This window comes from Neolamprologus multifasciatus, chromosome 5 (genome assembly GCF_963576455.1).
Source record: "Neolamprologus multifasciatus chromosome 5, fNeoMul1.2, whole genome shotgun sequence".
NCBI lineage: Eukaryota > Metazoa > Chordata > Actinopteri > Cichliformes > Cichlidae > Neolamprologus > Neolamprologus multifasciatus.
In genome coordinates, this window is record NC_140443.1 from 31685615 (window position 1) to 31703015 (window position 17401).

The following is a 17401-nucleotide window of genomic DNA, read 5'->3' on the forward strand; positions in this document are numbered from 1 at the left end:
CTCATTTGTTTTGTTGACAGAATGTCCACAAGCTGATCAAACTCAGAACTACTGCTGCTTTCCCTAGCAGTGGGTGTCCTGCAGAAATCGCACAAAAAGCACACCTCAGTCAGAAAGAGAAAGAAAAAGAACCCAAGGGTAACTCCCTGTCCACACTACTAGCAGAAAACTGATGGTGTTAATGGAACGAAACAACAAATGAGACCATTGCTCTCCTAAAAAAGAGAAAGAACACCTGGATGTTCTGCAGAAAAAAATAAATTAATTAGAAAAACAAACAAGCCTCCACAATGTTTGGGTAAAGTAATGACGCTTCACACCAGTATCAAAACTCTATCCAAACCTCAGGAGGTGAGTTATTATCCACTCCATAATCTGAACTGGATAAAGTCTGGCTAAACCAAACTGATGTAGACTGAAAAGGCACATCTTAAAAATGTAAAAATTGTGTTGGGTCGACACATAACAGATTATTTAATATAGAAAATGTATGTTTAGGTGCTTTCCAGCTAGGAGCCTGTCACAAATACACATCATTGCTCCCATTTCTTTGGCTGAATCTATTAAAGACACGTGAACAAATTTCTCTAGCTAAAAGATAACAGTTTGATAAAATAGTATTTTTATATCAATAAGGTAATTCCCAAACAACTAAACTTGGCATATCTCTGCATGGTGTACAGCATGTCTTTGAAAATTTTGAGGAAACCGGACAAGTGGAGTGAGATGAAACAAGGTCTCAATAGAAGGTCTTCTATCAAACTGTTTATATAGGAGCACAACAAGAAGAAAAGGCCAAGGTGTGATAAGTTATGAAACAATGGCCTTTCTGCATCTGGCAGAAAAGGTTTCAATAGAAGGTCTTCTATCAAACTTCTTACAGGAGCACAACAAGAAGAAAAGGCCGAGGTGTGCTAAATTATATATATATATTAAATGGACTGAAAATCAGTGGCAACAGGTCTGATCAGGTGATGTTTTCAAATTTAAAATTTAATCCAACAATTTAAAATGTTTGTTTCAAATTGTTGTCAGTATGTATAGAGGAGGTCAGAAAAGGCCTCCCCAGAGTCTGGACCTCAACATTAATGAAGCAGTCTAAGATCTTGACTGAACAGAACAAAAGACAGTGAAAGTCTAACTGTTACTCTAAACTAATTAAATAATATGACAAGAAAGCTTTCCCAGGACAGCACAGGCTGTGTTAAAGAACAAAGGTGGCCATACCAGACATTGACTGTCCAGAACTGTACAAACTCTGATTTTGCCTTATATGCTGTTTCCTTTTATATTTGCACATTTCAGTAAGTTGCTGCACCTTTCCCCCCCATTTTCCTTTCCAAGACTTTTGCACCAAATTGCCCAACATTTCTCCCCATTGCAATTCAATTCAGTTCTATTCAAGTCTTATTTATACAGCGCCAAATCACAACAGCAGTCGCCTCAAGACGCTTTATATTGTAAGGTAGACCCTAGATGTTTTTTTAAGACCCACAAATCCCAATGATTTCAAATGTACAATCGGCACATTTCATTTTGATAAAGCTGTTGGACAACTTCACTTGAAGTAAACTGTTCATAACTGTACGGTTAGATTGCCATTGTTGACCACTATTTCCAGCTCAAGTATCAGCTTCTGTCTCACAAGACATGCTTCACAAAAAGTTGAATTATGCTCTAAAATGAAAGTAGAGGTTAAATGTCAGATTCTCTTTCTGATTTTGAATTCTCTTGATATTGCTATTCCTTTAGAAATTCATTATAGAAGATTAAAGGGACTGTTTTTTTTTTTCATCCTTTGAAAATCCAAGTCCTTGCTCAGTCCCATTTTGAGCATATAAAAACCTATCTAGGGTGATCTAGGTCACCCTTTGAATACAGAACGTGGTTAGCATTCAGAGGCATCTGCTAACCTTGTTTTCTAATTTGTTGTACCTTATCTATGGAGAGAGGCTACATGCCCACTCATTCGACAGCTTTCACAGCTGGGAGCAGCCCGGCGTAGTCACAGTCCTCTGCTGTTGGCCACAGGGCTGCATCACAGGGGCAAACTGGGGTTAAGTGTCTATGTAAAGGCCAGTTTGAGGGTAGTCACTGGGGGAGGGAGGAAAAACATCCACTTTCCCTGCTAAGATTGTTCCTGTTGGTCAGGGGTTTGGAATGGAAACCTTCCAGCTAGAAATCTGCTTGTCCAAACTGACCTTGAAAAATCAGAGAAATACCAGTGTTGGCCCGCTCCACAGTATAAAATATAAAAATGCTTTTTTAAAAAGATTTGTTACAGTTTTTGCTCCACAGCCCTAAGATTAGTGCTGTAAAACCTTCATGCTAACATAATAACCAGTGACCTATTTGGCCCTGTGAGCATCATGCAGGACTTGCCAGTGCTGATGACTGTATCCACAGACACCTCCAACACACAACCACTGTCTCCTGGTTTTACCAGCTGCTTCCTGGAAGGAGCCTTGACTTTATCCTCTGAGTAAAATCTGGGAGCTGGTCAAGGCGGTTTGGCTGAATCCACTATGAGTCATCGTTCCCATGTTGGGTTCGCTTGACCTCACTGGAATGTCAGAGGGGACTGTGTTCCAGTTTTTCCTTTTCCCCCCTATTTGGAACATTTTCCATTACTAGTAATCTGCAGCTAAGCTGCTTTTAAGAACTTAAATACAATCCAAAACTTTAAATTTGCATTTATACCATCTTTCCTCCCTAATGGCTTTATGTTTTTTGAAGTGGTCACACTGGTTTTAGTGCTGTCACCGTCCTTTTATCCTTTCTGAATTGTGGAATTACACACTGAGCTAATTCAGTGGCATTTAAATCCCAGGATGATAATCAAACTGACCAAAATGCTGATGTTGACCAATAATAATTAGAGTGGGAATTTACAGTTGGCACACATGCCTGACTGGGATAAATGTAATTCTAAATCATCGTGCATCACCTATAAAAATCCACAACAACTGGGACTTATGTTTATGTCACATTATACTGCAGTGTGCAGAAATAACATGTATCGTGAATGATACTCATAGAATGCTTTCTTGCTCTAACTGAGCACTTGTAACACTCTACAAGCATCATTCACCCATTCATACACGTAAGCACTTTTTCTATACCTTCGTGTAAGGTTTGTTTGTACTCTGATGGATGCATCAAAGGCAACTCAGGGTTCAGTATCAACTGCCCAAGGATATTTTGAAATGCTGACTGGAGAAGCTTGGGAACAAACCACTGACATGCTGATTAGTAGACAGCCCACTCTACCTCTTGAGCCACCTGTCTCCCTGACAGTAGCAAAATTTCTATTGCCCATCCCTTCAATTGTTTCTTTCTCTAAATTGCAGTAATTTACACAACCTTCTCTTAGAAAAACACCTGAAAATAAAGTGCACCGCTATTGGAAAGAGTTACAAACAATGAAATAGAAGTGAGATCTGTGCACGCACCTTTAGCTGAAATATTTTACCTTGTTAAACAAAAGCAGGCGGAACAGATCCATATAGCAAAACAAATGTCAGGCACTCTCATCATTTTCCAGTATGTTTATAAATTCAACAGATAAATGAACAATCACCCTGCTGAAAACCTTCCATTTGCTGTTCCTGGTCGATCGGTGAATCTCTCCTTAATTTGCCAGTCGAAGTAAAGCAGCGCCATCAAATTTGTAGGAAGCGGTGATGAAAAGCCGGAGCTTTCAAACAGAAACAATAGCAAATGTTAATATTGGATCAGGTCCAGCTAATATGCTATTTCAGTTAATGATTTTCCTTTCTTCACTTGTGCCCACATTAAAGATTGCCTCTGAAAGCTTTACTCTGCTGGTGGCCTCCACGCACTTCCCAGAGTGATGGATGGAGCTAGTCTCTGATCGCTCCTTTTCATATTGTTCTTGGGCCACACAGGGCCGATACCCCCTCATTAATAAACCTCAATGATTAATTTCCAAACCTCCCTCTTGTGTCCCTTCCCTTGTCGTCTGTAAAGAAAGGCGCCCTCCTAATTAGCGAACACTGATGGAGCGTCTATAATGACCTGGGACAAAGCAGGGCTGGTGCTAAAAAGAAATCCATAAATACTCACTGTGGCTGAAGTCTTTATCTGCAAATGCATGGGATCATTTTAGAATCTTTTATGCTAATGGCCATTTAACCTTAACAATGTCCGCTGTGTTAATTGCCATAAGAAAAACATATATATGGTTAGCACTTCCCTCAGAAACCTGTTTGATGAATATGTGATCATGCTGACATTTCGCGTTGTTTAATTAATAAGATACCCATTGGCACTCACAGCCTTGAATACGTGGCTTGTATGGATGTCTGTCTCTCTATGAAACAAATCTCATTTAGCAACTTTTGTCTCCTGTCAAAAAAATAACGCTTGAGACTCTTTGCAGCTTGCGTCAAAGCGCAGTTGTTTTATTTTTATTTTTTAACCAATCAGTCGCTCTGATTCTTTGAAATAAAGCAGAGGTGACGTGGGAGGAAGGTCGGACTCTTTTAATTTTCAGAAACATGAAGCATTTTTGGGGAAGAGAAGAGATAACATACCACTGAAAATTGCTGTCTTTCTGTCACTTGAAAGCACACTTATATTAAATTTTGTAATCATTTGCCATGAATAACACATGAGTGATTCTGTGTGAAAGACCAGAGCACTTTAATTATAAAATCCCGATGCACACACACTGAATCGGGGACAGATTTGAAAGTATGAAATGACCTTAAGTTATTCATAAACATCTCAGCTAGAATAAATGCGTTCTGCCAAAACTAACAAAGCTTATAGTGCGATGGTGTTACTGCTGGTGCTAATTTAGGAAAAAAGTTAAGCGAACTTTAATTTTGTTTCAGAAACCCTTTGCTTTAATAATATTTTTTATGAATCTGAAACAGGTTGATGCTGTGTCACGTGTACAAAAAACAGAAAGAAAGAAATTTGGAGGAAATAGTACAGGGAGCCATGAGAGCGCGAGCGGTGTTGCTCTAAAGAAGCATTCATATATATCTCGTTACAACTGGATTTTCAGTGGCGATCATTTATATGCATAATAATTTGCAGTTCCTCATAAATAGTGTAAAACTCAAACATGGAGGTCAACAAAGGGTGAAAGCAAATGAGGCACCTTTTCTGAAGAAAAAGCACGAGTTCAAATCCCACAGCTTGTCTATTACTTAGAGACAACCCCAGGTCAAAAATAAAGGAACTTCTATTCTTCACAGATACTGTGCCTGTGCCAGGCTAATGATGGGGAAAATGCACAGTGGAGAAGGCAGTGCAAAGCTGGGCTTTGATGAATCGGGTGATTATGTTCTGAAACACTCCTTTGCTCTACAAACTGCTGTAGCACAAAGTAATCCTGTTTAGATCTCACTGACTAAAAAGACCTGCTTGCCAGCGATGTGTGAATCCCAAAAGCAGAAGCTCTCTCCTCTTCTTCTTGCTTTGGATTATGTAAGGACTTTTTTTTTTAGTTTAATCAAGCACTACTATGATGTTGCCATTTAAGTTAAAATGCCTTATTACTCGTTACATTGTGCTTGATATTTGCAAAGTCCCTCTGTGAATTATCAACAGCAGCATCTATATGTCTTTTTCTGCTACAAATGTAGGATCCTGGGATTAAAACTGGGTCATAAAATTTTATTTTATGACTATAAAGATTCCTAATGTGTAACTCTCTTTAATTTCGTTGCATTTAATAACATAACTTTTATAACATAACTTTTTTTTATGTTATGTTATAACTTTTAATAACATAACATAACAATAACTTTAGTTTTAGAGTAAATTTAGTTGGAGTTCTTGTGTTTTAGAAAGTTGAAAAATTTTTTCATTGTATTTCCAAATGTCTGTTTTGCATGGCACTAAATCATTAGCCTTTTAGCTGAAATGCTGTTATCAAGGATTAACTTGCCATATTGTGATAAGTATCGATTAGGGCCGACCCCTGTAAGTCAAAGTCTTGACGCCTCAATCGAACGCCTCGGATTCTTCATGGCGAGATTGTCGCTTTGTCTCGACAAGTCTTCAACTAAGTGATCATATTAGCCATTCAGTCTGAACTGACCCATGGAAGAGTTCCTGAAACAACGAGTCTGACGCCAGAGATGTACTCCTTCACACAACAGTGAGAAGTCGATTAATTTCAGAATGTGACTGCAGCTCATAATAACAGCTTTGACCTATGGGACAGTGCAGGCTTGTTTATGGATATCACAACTGATGATTGAAGAGTAAAGCTCAAATGTGGTTTGTTCTGACAGCCTGTTCTTGTTATCAGCTGACCCTTTCCGCCTAAGGAACCTGCGTGATGTAGGTCCAGTGTTGTAGCAACCTGAGCATATAAGAACATTACAAGCAGCTGAAGGCAATGTGAAGTGCACAGTGATAGCAATGATTAAGCTACTTTAATCAGCTATAAAGCATCTGGATACAATTTAGTTTCAGTGTAACAGGTGTCCAAACGTGTACGGTTTGCTGGAAGGAAAAAAAGAAAAACTTTACCACACACCACTTATCAGTGAACACTTGGGCTGAACAGTAAAACTTACCATCGGCAAAATAAATGCTTTTGCAACTAAAAAGAAATATAACTACAAACTGTCAGCACAAATACAGAATGTTTTGCAAACAGCAAATATCGCTATAACATTAGAAACTGGCAAGTCTCGCTCAGATGAGGTGCGAGTTATTTCATGACTGCTGTAAATGTAATCTTTTTCTTTAATACGCACACACTGTTTAAAGTGAAGCTAAAGGAGTTTGATTTGAATAGCCAACGGCAACACACGTGCTCCCTGGCTCATTAATCCAACAAAGCTTTACGGCAGCCTGACATTATATGTGGCCTCCTTCAATTCTACCGACGAAATCCCAATTCTGTGGCGAGGCCTATTTTTGATATAGAAAAATATCCCTTTTTCCACAGTTAAAAGGATTTCTTACATATCATTTAACCTAGCTAGATTAACCTGGTAGGATGCTCGGGGCAAATATTTGCACAGTGGTCCCCGTTGACCCCCTTTTGCGCTTCCTTTTTTTGCAGTGTTTACAACACCCTGTTGTGCAAAATTCCACATTGCACATAGTGACAACTGCAACTGCATAATTTGCCCTGAGATTCAGAAACTAAGCAATATCCCAGCTGGAATAACACATCCCGGCTCCATGCAGGTTTTATTGGTGTTAGTCAGTTTGTGGTAATTCTGTTAAAACTTAATTTAGCTGAGAACAATTTAAACAACAATAATAACACTCAGGAATAGCTCAGCTAATAACGTAGACCTTTTAGTTGTTATTGTACTTTGTTGTAGCAAATTCTCATACAAATATGCAATCAATCAAATTACCAAACAGTCACTAGCACTTTAGGGCTCTGGGGCCCCCTGGGGTCCTTGTTTTGGATTACAAATTAAAGAAAGCTCCTTGTATGTTAGTAACTGGCTAAAAGCAAGAGAAAACACCAGCAGCTGGAATAAACATTTTTATTAACTTATAGTTTTAGAAAAAAACTCAACACAAATTCACAAACAATGATTAACATGCACAATTTTAGTATACAAGACAGTACAGTTACTTTTCAATATGAAAATGCCATTCTACATGTCAGTATCTCACAGAGATCAATGATTAATACACCAGTATTAAGGTCAGAGAACACACTATAGAAAAGCAGTAAGGTTGTCTTTGATGGCCATATTTAAAAAAGAAATATATGCAAGCTATATACACTGGACCTGGTGCACTTCTAGCAACAACCACAAAAAACCAAACTGACTGAAATGACTGAATGGATATAAATAGATACGTTGTTGCTCTGTGTTCAATACATTTCAGCCACTCCAGTAATCCCTTTATTTACTTTCTTCAGATTGTACTTTGTAGTATTTTTTTATAGCACAAGGTCAGAAACAATACTTTAATTTTCTTATGTGAACATGAGCAGACGTTACACATTAGGCTCAACTACGTCTATGTAAATAAAAGGCAGTTTGAGAAACTGCCACATAATTACGTACTGTAAATTAATAACCTTTTAGCCTGCAATCTGGCGATGAGGTTACCTTATTTGGATATTAATGGAAATATTAACACCACTCAGAAACACGCAAGCTGCTTTGAGGCCCGGTCACACCAGAAAACTGCACACCAAATTCATAAAACAGGCATCACAGCTTGACTGGCCAGTTTGTGAATTACTGGACATACTGTGGAGTTAGGACCACGCTCGAGCTAGGGCTCTTAAATCCTTCTGCTTTCTGTCTACTGGGTTATTTATTCCACGCTGTTATCTTGTTCCGAGGATTCACTCAGTGAAGACTTACCAAATGGTAGAAAAGGTTTGGCACTAGATTGGCTCCAGAGGGAGACATATATGATTAAAGACTTGCCTGACAATCAAAGCAGACTAGTGAAGAGCTATGAAAAAAAAAAAGGTCAGCACTTCAAAAGTAAAAATCATGTGATATACATGTAAAGTTTATGCAGCAAAATGCATAATATGCAAAAACACGAAATGTGCAAAGGAAAATGCCACGACTCTCACTTTCTTCTTGTACGTGAACTATAATTTCAGATACTTTGGTCCAACTCATTTTCATAGGAGAATATTTTATATTTTACTTTAGTACATAGCTGCAAACTGTCCATAATATTTAAGTATTGGAATACAGATAGATGTATCTGTATACTGTACAGCACTTATAGATTAAACAGTATATAGAATTTCACCTGAAATACATCTGGAAAACACCAATATTTCATGGTTACTGCTCTTTTTAACATGAAAATTAATTACTTTTCATTCCAGTCGGTGTGATATTTTTATAGTTGGCCGGCCGAACCAGGCATTGTCATCGGTTTTACTGTGGGTTCTTGGACTATTTTCTCAATTTTTACAAACCATTCCTTGCCTTGGTGGGTGCACATGCCTGCTGAATCCATTTATGCTTTAAATCAGATAAAATCACAAACGTATTTAGCCGGCTCATCCAATTTAGCTCCAACCCGGGGGAAAAAAAATAGCTAGCTAGATTGCAAACTGCCAGGTCATTAGTACTGTCATAATGGGACATTAAGGACACACAGTTTATGCAAGAGAGAGGATTCGCACCACTGAAGCTCACAGAAACAGATCTTTTGTTGAGCAGGATACACTTAAACATACTGCAGTTAAATAAAAGTTGATAGTGCAGCAGAGTAAATTAGCCAGGCTAGCTCCCCCTATTTGGATTCTTATGCTGTGAGCAATGTCAGCACCACCAAAAATTCACCCGTGTTTAACTCAAGGCAAGAAAAGTGACTGCACTGATCAAAGCAAGCCTGAACTGCTCTGGAACTGAAATTTCACCGTTTTAAATGCTGGTGTGACCGGGCCTTTCTGCTCTTGGAAAGAAAGATACAGCAGTACTGCTGCTGGAGCACGACAGGGTTTGTTTTGATGTGCAACTCAAAAGAATAAACCAGCTAATCAATTTCAGGTCACTGCTCCAATTCAAAGTCACAATCTACAAGTACACTACAAGCGAAGCAAATACAGTGATTTCTAGTCAAACCAAAACACAACAACAACAGAAAATAAAAAGAATGTCTTTGAAGTCTTCCGATAGGGAGAAAAGTAGTGGAGGACATCTGAAACATCACTGACTGTAACACAACAAGTGCAATAAGAACACGGCCATCAGTCAATCAAGCAGCTGAATTGTGACAGCTGTAATAATGGGGCAGGAAAATCAATATCCCATTGACTGGTCTGCAGCAGTCTAATCAACAAGCGCGGCGCTTTATGAAACCAGTCGAGGAGCGGATAGGACAGCCTGATTATGTCGGACTTTTTTTACGAGGCCGCTGGGGTCCGCACACCTGCTCAGACATTTAAGTGAGGACATCCAGTCACCTTGCATCAATTCCTTGTGCTTTCATTCGACTTTGAGGTGGGGACTTTAGGGAGGGAGGGGGAGTAAAGAGTGCAAAATGCAGACGATGACAGTCTCTAGCTAATAACCGTACGCAGCCCCGTGTTCGGCAAAGGCACAGTAATGTGTAGCAGTTGGGTTGACTGGATCCTTCCACGTGAACATTGTCAGGACCCCAGCAATCACACCTCGGCTTTTACTTGGGTGGCTTTTGACAGACTCATCCACATGATAAAAAGGCGTGAAAAGTAGCTCCCTCAGCAGAGCAGCAATGTTCCTTTGTTAATGTTCAGCTTGGTATGTGTCCAACCGACAGCGATGAGGTGGGGGTAAAATGACAGCCATGCCTTTTGCTCCATTTCCAGTCAGGGCTCTTTCACCACGGTATTCGCATCAATTATTCCGATACCTTAATAGCCCATAAATTATGCTACGGATGGATTCATTTATTATACCACAGACCATAAATACTGAGACCAGAATTTCCGTCATATATCTCAATCCATTGCGGCTTTCCTAAAGCTTCCAATCCCCTTTTGTCGTAGGTGCTCCGGTGTGTCGATGAAAATTTAATCAACATACCATTTCCGATAATGGGTTCTTCTACATGCCGAGTTTCCTATCCTTTCTAACTAATTTCTGCAGAAAAGAAAAGCAAACAATACCTCTGCTGCAACACGAATCTCTCTGAAGAGGAAAGAAAGAGGAAAAAAAGTTAATATACCTCTACCGAAGGCACTGTTATCCCAAAGTCCACTGTGCACCGGGCCAGCTGGTCATCTGGGGTGTAGATGGTACATGTTCTCGATACGATGAACTGATCTAGTATACAGGTCATCTAAATGTAGAGGAGGAACAGTACACATGGGATCTGCTCGACATTGAAATACCAAACGTTTCTATTCTCTGGAATCTGGGCTTTTTTTTTTTCTGCTAGGCTGAAAATGTGGATAGGTATTTATTATTTAGAGGAGCATGAAACACGGCAAAATGCCACGATCTATCAGAGTACTGGGAGGGGGAACTTAGCTTAGGAGCCTATGGCTCTTGAACACTTTATTTTAGTGCACAGGTTAAGTGGGATTTGGACACAGTTGATCAGTTGGCTATTCATCTTTCACACATTTGACAAAACCTTGTAGAACTTTAAGCCTGCAATGGATGTTTCTGTTCGAAATGGCTGCAGAAATACTGGATAAGTGTGGTTTTAATGACTTGTGAGATGATCAAGTATGGATGCAATCTATCGTTATATTATATCAATTTGCTGAGACAATAATTTATTTTTTTCTTATAGGGTAAAACAAGCAGCCTCTGTTACCTACTTTGGTATGGACTATATATGTAAAGTCGGTTTTAAGGCATTAGTATCTCCAAAGATACTAAGATAAGTCATGTAGACATCAGAACTTCTAAAATGAAACCTAAAGCACGGTGGCACTTATGACACTGGAAAAAATACCAAAAGATTTCATGCACGCAAATCATCACATCTCTATCTGATGGTCCTTTAAGAAGAAGTGGCACGGTCTCTTTAAGAATTTGGCGCAGTCCGGTCTTTTCCAGCCTTCCCCAGTCCAGCCGCTGAAACCCGGGCTTTGTGCCAGTCCAGTGGAGGGTTAACACAGGACAGGCTGACTGAAGGGATGGAGGGGGAGAGAGGGAGAGCACTCCATCGGCTGTGATTAAAGATCACCAGATGGAGCAGAGCGACGATGAGGACTGCAGAGTGACACAGCGGGCTGAGGTGACTCGCGCCCGAGCCCCGCGCTCCCATACCTGCAACCGAAAACCCACAGAGCAGCTCGTTAAGAACCAGAACTACCTCTCAACTCAAAGGAAGAAAACCCGCACGCTGCTGTGCTATCCTCTAAATTTCTGACAAGTCATCGTAAATCAAAAACCGAGCGTGACACTTTCTTATATCTACATTATTAGTGCCTTTCAACAGGAGAGGCTATCTAAGTATCCCGAGAAGATAAAATTGGTATCATATCAAAAGAGTAGAGCGCCAAATCGAGCTGCCTCACAATTTTGCACAGCAGCGGGATGGGAGCACAGAACTGCTTTATATGCTGCTGCGCTGAGCAGCCAGTCAACAAGGAATAATAACCCAATGGCAGAGATGGATGACACCGTGCACGCATTTCTAAAAAGGTCGCTTTTCTCGCACTGTCTATTACACCTGGTTGGGAAAGGATGCGATGAAGAAAAATTAAATGCTCTCTCTAAATTATGAATTCACCCGTAAGATTTATCAGTGGGTTAAAAAAAGGAAAAAAACAAGAAACTCACTTAATTTATGGATGTGGATAGGCTCACTTCCCACACCTTCGCCGCCCTCGCTCACGGCTTTGATCTGAATGAGATAGTTGTCGTTGGCTGAGAGGCTGAGCTCAGCAGTGGTTCGGTTGGTCGACACAGTAAGGATGTCATTGTAGCGATGTCTCTTCAGCATCACCTGAGGCAAGGGGGAGTGACTCCGGAAAATGAGCTAATGCAAACACCGACATTACTGTTTCTGGAGATAAATCACAGCTTTGCAAAAATAGTGGGACTTACCAAATACCCAGTGACCTTTGACTCTGTCTCCATGGCTACTACAGGGTTCCAGTGCAGCGTAAGTGTGGAGCCAATCATGTTCCATTGTATGTTGAGCGGAGGCCGATCTGGAGCTACAAAAGAAATCAGAAGTAAGTATACAGAGGATATGCTGGTTGCCTTTTTTTTAAAAGCATCTTTCTGAAGCAACATTCAAATTCTTGGTTTTTGTTGAATTTCCAACAAAGTCAATAAACTGCACTGTAGACAACACTTAGTGATAATATGAGAAAACTGTTGGTGTCTCAAAACTAATGCTAGTGGAAGGACAGACTGTACCTATCTCAGAGGCAGTGAGTCATTTAGCTGGAGTCAGGTTAGCCCTAACAAAGGAGAAAGTGTTGTTGGAAACTCCTACTGGCAAGCTCTACCTCATCCTGACTGTTCATCCCGTTTTAGACATTTTTGAATATGTACCAGACTTTGTTGGTCCCTAAATTACCAACTAACATTCCTATGCCAGATGTTCTCAGACAGGATTCCTCACATGAGACATAAGGACCGTGTCACAAACTTCACAGAGATTTCGCTGGGTTTAAGTTTAATGCCATTATTTCAAATATTGCTTGGTGCTCGACAGCGTGATATGGCACAGTCGTATCAGGGGCCCAAAGATAAAGTAAAATGAATAAGGGACACACTGCACTTCTTTTACTGGCATAAATGTTTCTTATATATTACATTTATCTTTATATTTGAACTGACTTTTCAATTGACTGAATCGCTGACTCGGGATCCAAGTTTGAATACCACGAGTTAGTTTCATATCCATGGTAGTGGTTAACAATCGACTTGCTTGAGGGTAAAAAGAATAAAACAAAATTGACCAACCCATCAGAAAGTGATTTTTAAGGGAAATCTGCTTAATTTTTCAAATTTGATGCCCTAATGCAAACTGGAAAACTACTCTTTTGTATACTGCTCATCTGATGAGGAGAATACCATTTTCTTTTCTGTTATTTTTTCCCCATGTTATCATTATTTGTGTAGTGAATAGATTTTTTCCTGCTCTTTCCATTCTGAGATTTCCAAAATACATTCATATATTTTTTATATATTGTTATAATGCCAGTTCATCTCAGAGGAGCTTATTTATAATAGACGACAACCCCAAAGATCAGACAAAGATCTCCTATAAGCAAGCTCTTGGCGAGAGTGGGGACTCCCTACTGTTCACAAGCAGAGACCACCAGCAGAGCCAAGCTCAGAGGGGGACGGCTTTTGGCTATGACCAGTTTCAGAGGTGTAAGGAAAAAACATAAGAGCATACAAATATAGGAAAAAATAAGCACAAATGTAGGTCTAAACCTGCAGGGGCAGTTTAAACAGATTTGCCAAACTAAAGACGACTTCCTGGATTTGTTGCGGGCGTGAGGCAGTTAGAGCTACTTCTGTTTGGAAAAAGGAACAGTCTGAACACTAACAGTAAAGCTGAACAAATGCAACACCCAGCATGGTGAGGACAGTCCAATGCCAAACTGAAGGTTACCATGTAAAGATACTTTCAATGTGCGTCTGGGGATGGACTCACGTGGTTTCTTTGTGGTGCTGTTGATGGGCACGGACTGTGGCCCAGGGCCAGCCGTATTGAAAGCAGCCACAGACAGGTAGTACACCGTATTTGCTTTCAGCCCTGTGATATTAACCAGCGTGTAGTTTCCAGATAAGCGCACTTTGCCAATAGTGTCAGGCTTGGTGTCATCTTCCCAGTACATGACCTGGTAGGAGAGAAGGGTAAAAAAAAAAAAGTCAGGCTCCCAGGTGCAAAGATTCAAGCGGTGCATTTCATTGCATTATTAAAATTCATAATCCATCGTGAAATCTGAAATGCTGTTTGTATTACAGATAGGGAGGGGGAGGAGGTGGTGAATAATACATTTTTCACTAGTTGAGTCTCAGTTCCTGATGCACATCCTCTCAGCCGCCCTACTTATATACAGAGGGCACTAGAGAGCCATATGATCACTGACCCAGGATTGAAAATTCTGCCTTAAGTCTTTCTAAGTCTAAGGAAAGTGGATCTTAAAGAAAAGAGGTTATGGATAAATCTTGAGAATATTGTTTTTAAAAGAATACTTTAGTTTAGCAAAGCATCAGGTCGGTAAAACTAGATGCAGAGCTAACTTTCCCTCAGGCTTTCAGCCAACACTTAGAGGTGCAGGTGACGCGATATTTGATAAAGCAAACTTGCCGCTTGCTGTGGATCATCTTTAATATTCATATATCTCGAATTAAGTGACAAGACTTGAGTCAATAAGCGATTAAACTGAAATGTGAAGCCTGTCGTACGGGATGCCCCTGTTTTTCAATTGCCCATAAATTGTTGTATTTCCAATTTGTTGACAATTAAAGTCATGTTTAATAAAGATCAGAAATCAAATCTTTTCCGCAGGATTATTAAATCTGAACGTCGACTGAATTTACAAGCCCAACAACATCTCCTTAAAAGCTGAGTGCCTCACACGTGTAGTCCTTGGTTTCCATACTGTTGGTGGCCTATTGAGATTCAGCAGCCTAAATCCACTTCAGAACCACATTTGGAGAATTGAGCTCTGTTCTGAAAGCACAATGTGGCCAGCACTATGGCAACTGCAGAGCTTTGTGCGAAGGGCCAGAGGTGACAGATACTGAAAGAGCACAGGAGGAGGGAGACTAAAAACAGCAAAGCCTTCTTTGCATTCTTGAAGCGATGAGGGATTTTTATTTTCCTCTCGTGGGTTCAGTTTTGGGGTGCCAAAGTATTGCGATCGCTTTGTGATGGTAACGCATTAAACAAAATCTCTTCTGAGATATATGCAAAGATGCCGGAGAATATCATAAGCTAAAGAGAGAGACTCGTTTAAAAAAAAACAAAAACAAACAATGGATAAGACGGATAAACAAGGCACAGGGAAAGACCCACTTATCATGTTATTTGAAAGGGAAATAAAAAAAAGAGAGAAAAGAATATGATTTTGTAGCAGTTCGTACCTCATATCCAAGCACTCTTTCAGGGATGGTGGGAAGAGCTTCCCAGCTCACTTCAATTTGTGCTGCAGACACACTTCTAGCCCTAACCCTCTTAGGAGCCACACTGGGGACTGCAGAAATAGAGCAGAAATGTGGTAAGAATCCCACAGACTCATCCAACACCATCACACACACTAATAGCAATAAGAGGTAAGGCACAAAATAGACCTGTAGTTTCACTGAAAAGCTATTTCCCCCGCTCTCTTTTAATGGGATCTGTGACTGACATAAGGGAAGACTATCTGCCCGGCAAATTCAATTAACAGGATACCTCCCTGACAGTGCGGTGTGGTAAGAGTCTGCTAGGATTTCCTGTAATCTACCAGCACGATAACTAATATCAAGTTGACATTCCCAGCTTGAGAGTGGAAGGAAATAACAGCACTGGAAAAAAAGCAGCTCATTTCATGATTACTATTCAAGGTCATGGTTATAAGGAGGGAGATTATAGCTTATTTAAGCGTCACTCTCCGCCGCCAGGCCGAGAAGTCCGTACCCTACCTTCCTCTGCCGAGTACACGACGGCGATAGAGCTGAAGGGCCCCTCGCCTCGGTTGTTGTATGCCCCCACTTTGACGTCAAAAGGCGAGAAGGGTGGGATGGTGTCATTTCGGAAGACGTAACGCGCCGCGGGCGTGGAGATAACCGCTCGCGTCCACGTGACCGTGCCCACAGGCCTGAAGGCGATGATGTAGCCGAAGCCCTCTCCGTTCTGCAGTTCCTCGGGCACAGGCTGGGAGCAAAACACAAAACTATAGTGATATTAAAACGCATACAGACAAAAAAACAGACAGGCCCGTCTCTGCACTGTGCCTCGACTAAGGGATATCGTGAATAGACACAGCCCCTTTCTCAGCTGCCACCACCTAGAAGCCTCCACAAATGCCTTTTACCTTATCTTTCCTTTTCATATGTGATTGTGGCTAAAGAGCACAGTTCTTTCTAAAGAAAGTGTCCCCATCCCTGCTTTTGGAGGAATAAATGGCACTTGGGGGCTGAGCCAGATGAATGGTGTCTCCTTCTAATGGGGGTCATAAAATTGCTCCTTTCAATTCTGCACAATTAAGCAAAACCATTACCCGGCAATGGAGAGAACAGTAAAATGTGACAGATGACTTACCTCCCATGTTATCACTAATTCAGACTTTGTGCCGCCTCCACCTCCAACATCAGTGGGAGCTGTATCAGGAACTGAGAGGTAAAGCCCAAAGGGGAGCAATTAGAACACAGTTTACAAAGCTCAACGACAAGCCTCGACTGTACTTGTAACCTTATGACGAGTATGCCAGCTGCAGATACTTCGCCTTCCATTTCACACCCCACAAATCCCCCACTTTGTGCAAACACAAGCATTGCAGAGAATAGTGACTTACAGACTTTGCCCAAATGTCAGCGTGCATACACCGCAAGCCAAGATTTGTAATATTTTGCAAATGACATTTGACTCAACCCACTCCTTTTCAATTCCCACTAGGCTGTTTGTGCACTGCAGCGTGCTGGAAAAAACGACAGTGTAGGTGGAGGAGCACTCAAGCACGTCCTCATAGTATCCTTTCGTAAGTGGAGCCCTGATTTAGTAAGCAGCGTTTGTGTTTGAAGCCCAGGAGTGGTTGAATGCTTGGAATTGAGATTCCTTTTTTTTCCTACCCAGACTTGATATCCTTCTTTTTTTTGCCATACCTAAAACTTTAACTACAATAAAACAATCATTATATATAAACAAAGTTCTATGAAAAATATAACTGAAAAATATAAAATGTTATGATTTAGAAAATATTTGAGAGTTTCTGTAACACTTTAAGGCTTTGCATGCTGCTCTACTGAAGCAGAAGATGCATGTTTTAAGCTACGTACGCCAGGTCTGCAAA

The 17401-nt window shown here is 40.5% G+C and overlaps 1 protein-coding gene across 1 annotated transcript in view; it reads right to left on the reverse strand.

Annotated features, from left to right (window-relative positions):
• Positions 1–7479: 7479 nt before the first annotated feature.
• The window catches only part of cntn3b (contactin 3b), a 53437-nt gene continuing 43515 nt past the window's right edge, over positions 7480–17401 (reverse strand). Inside the window, exons 17-23 of the mRNA XM_085158423.1 lie at positions 16654–16724; positions 16035–16266; positions 15495–15604; positions 14056–14242; positions 12486–12598; positions 12219–12384; positions 7480–11702 (exon numbers count right to left, since the gene is read on the reverse strand). Of these exons, the coding sequence (XP_085014549.1) occupies positions 11458–11702; positions 12219–12384; positions 12486–12598; positions 14056–14242; positions 15495–15604; positions 16035–16266; positions 16654–16724 (1124 nt within the window). The 3' untranslated portion in view covers positions 7480–11457. The remainder of the gene's footprint in view (positions 11703–12218; positions 12385–12485; positions 12599–14055; positions 14243–15494; positions 15605–16034; positions 16267–16653; positions 16725–17401) is intronic.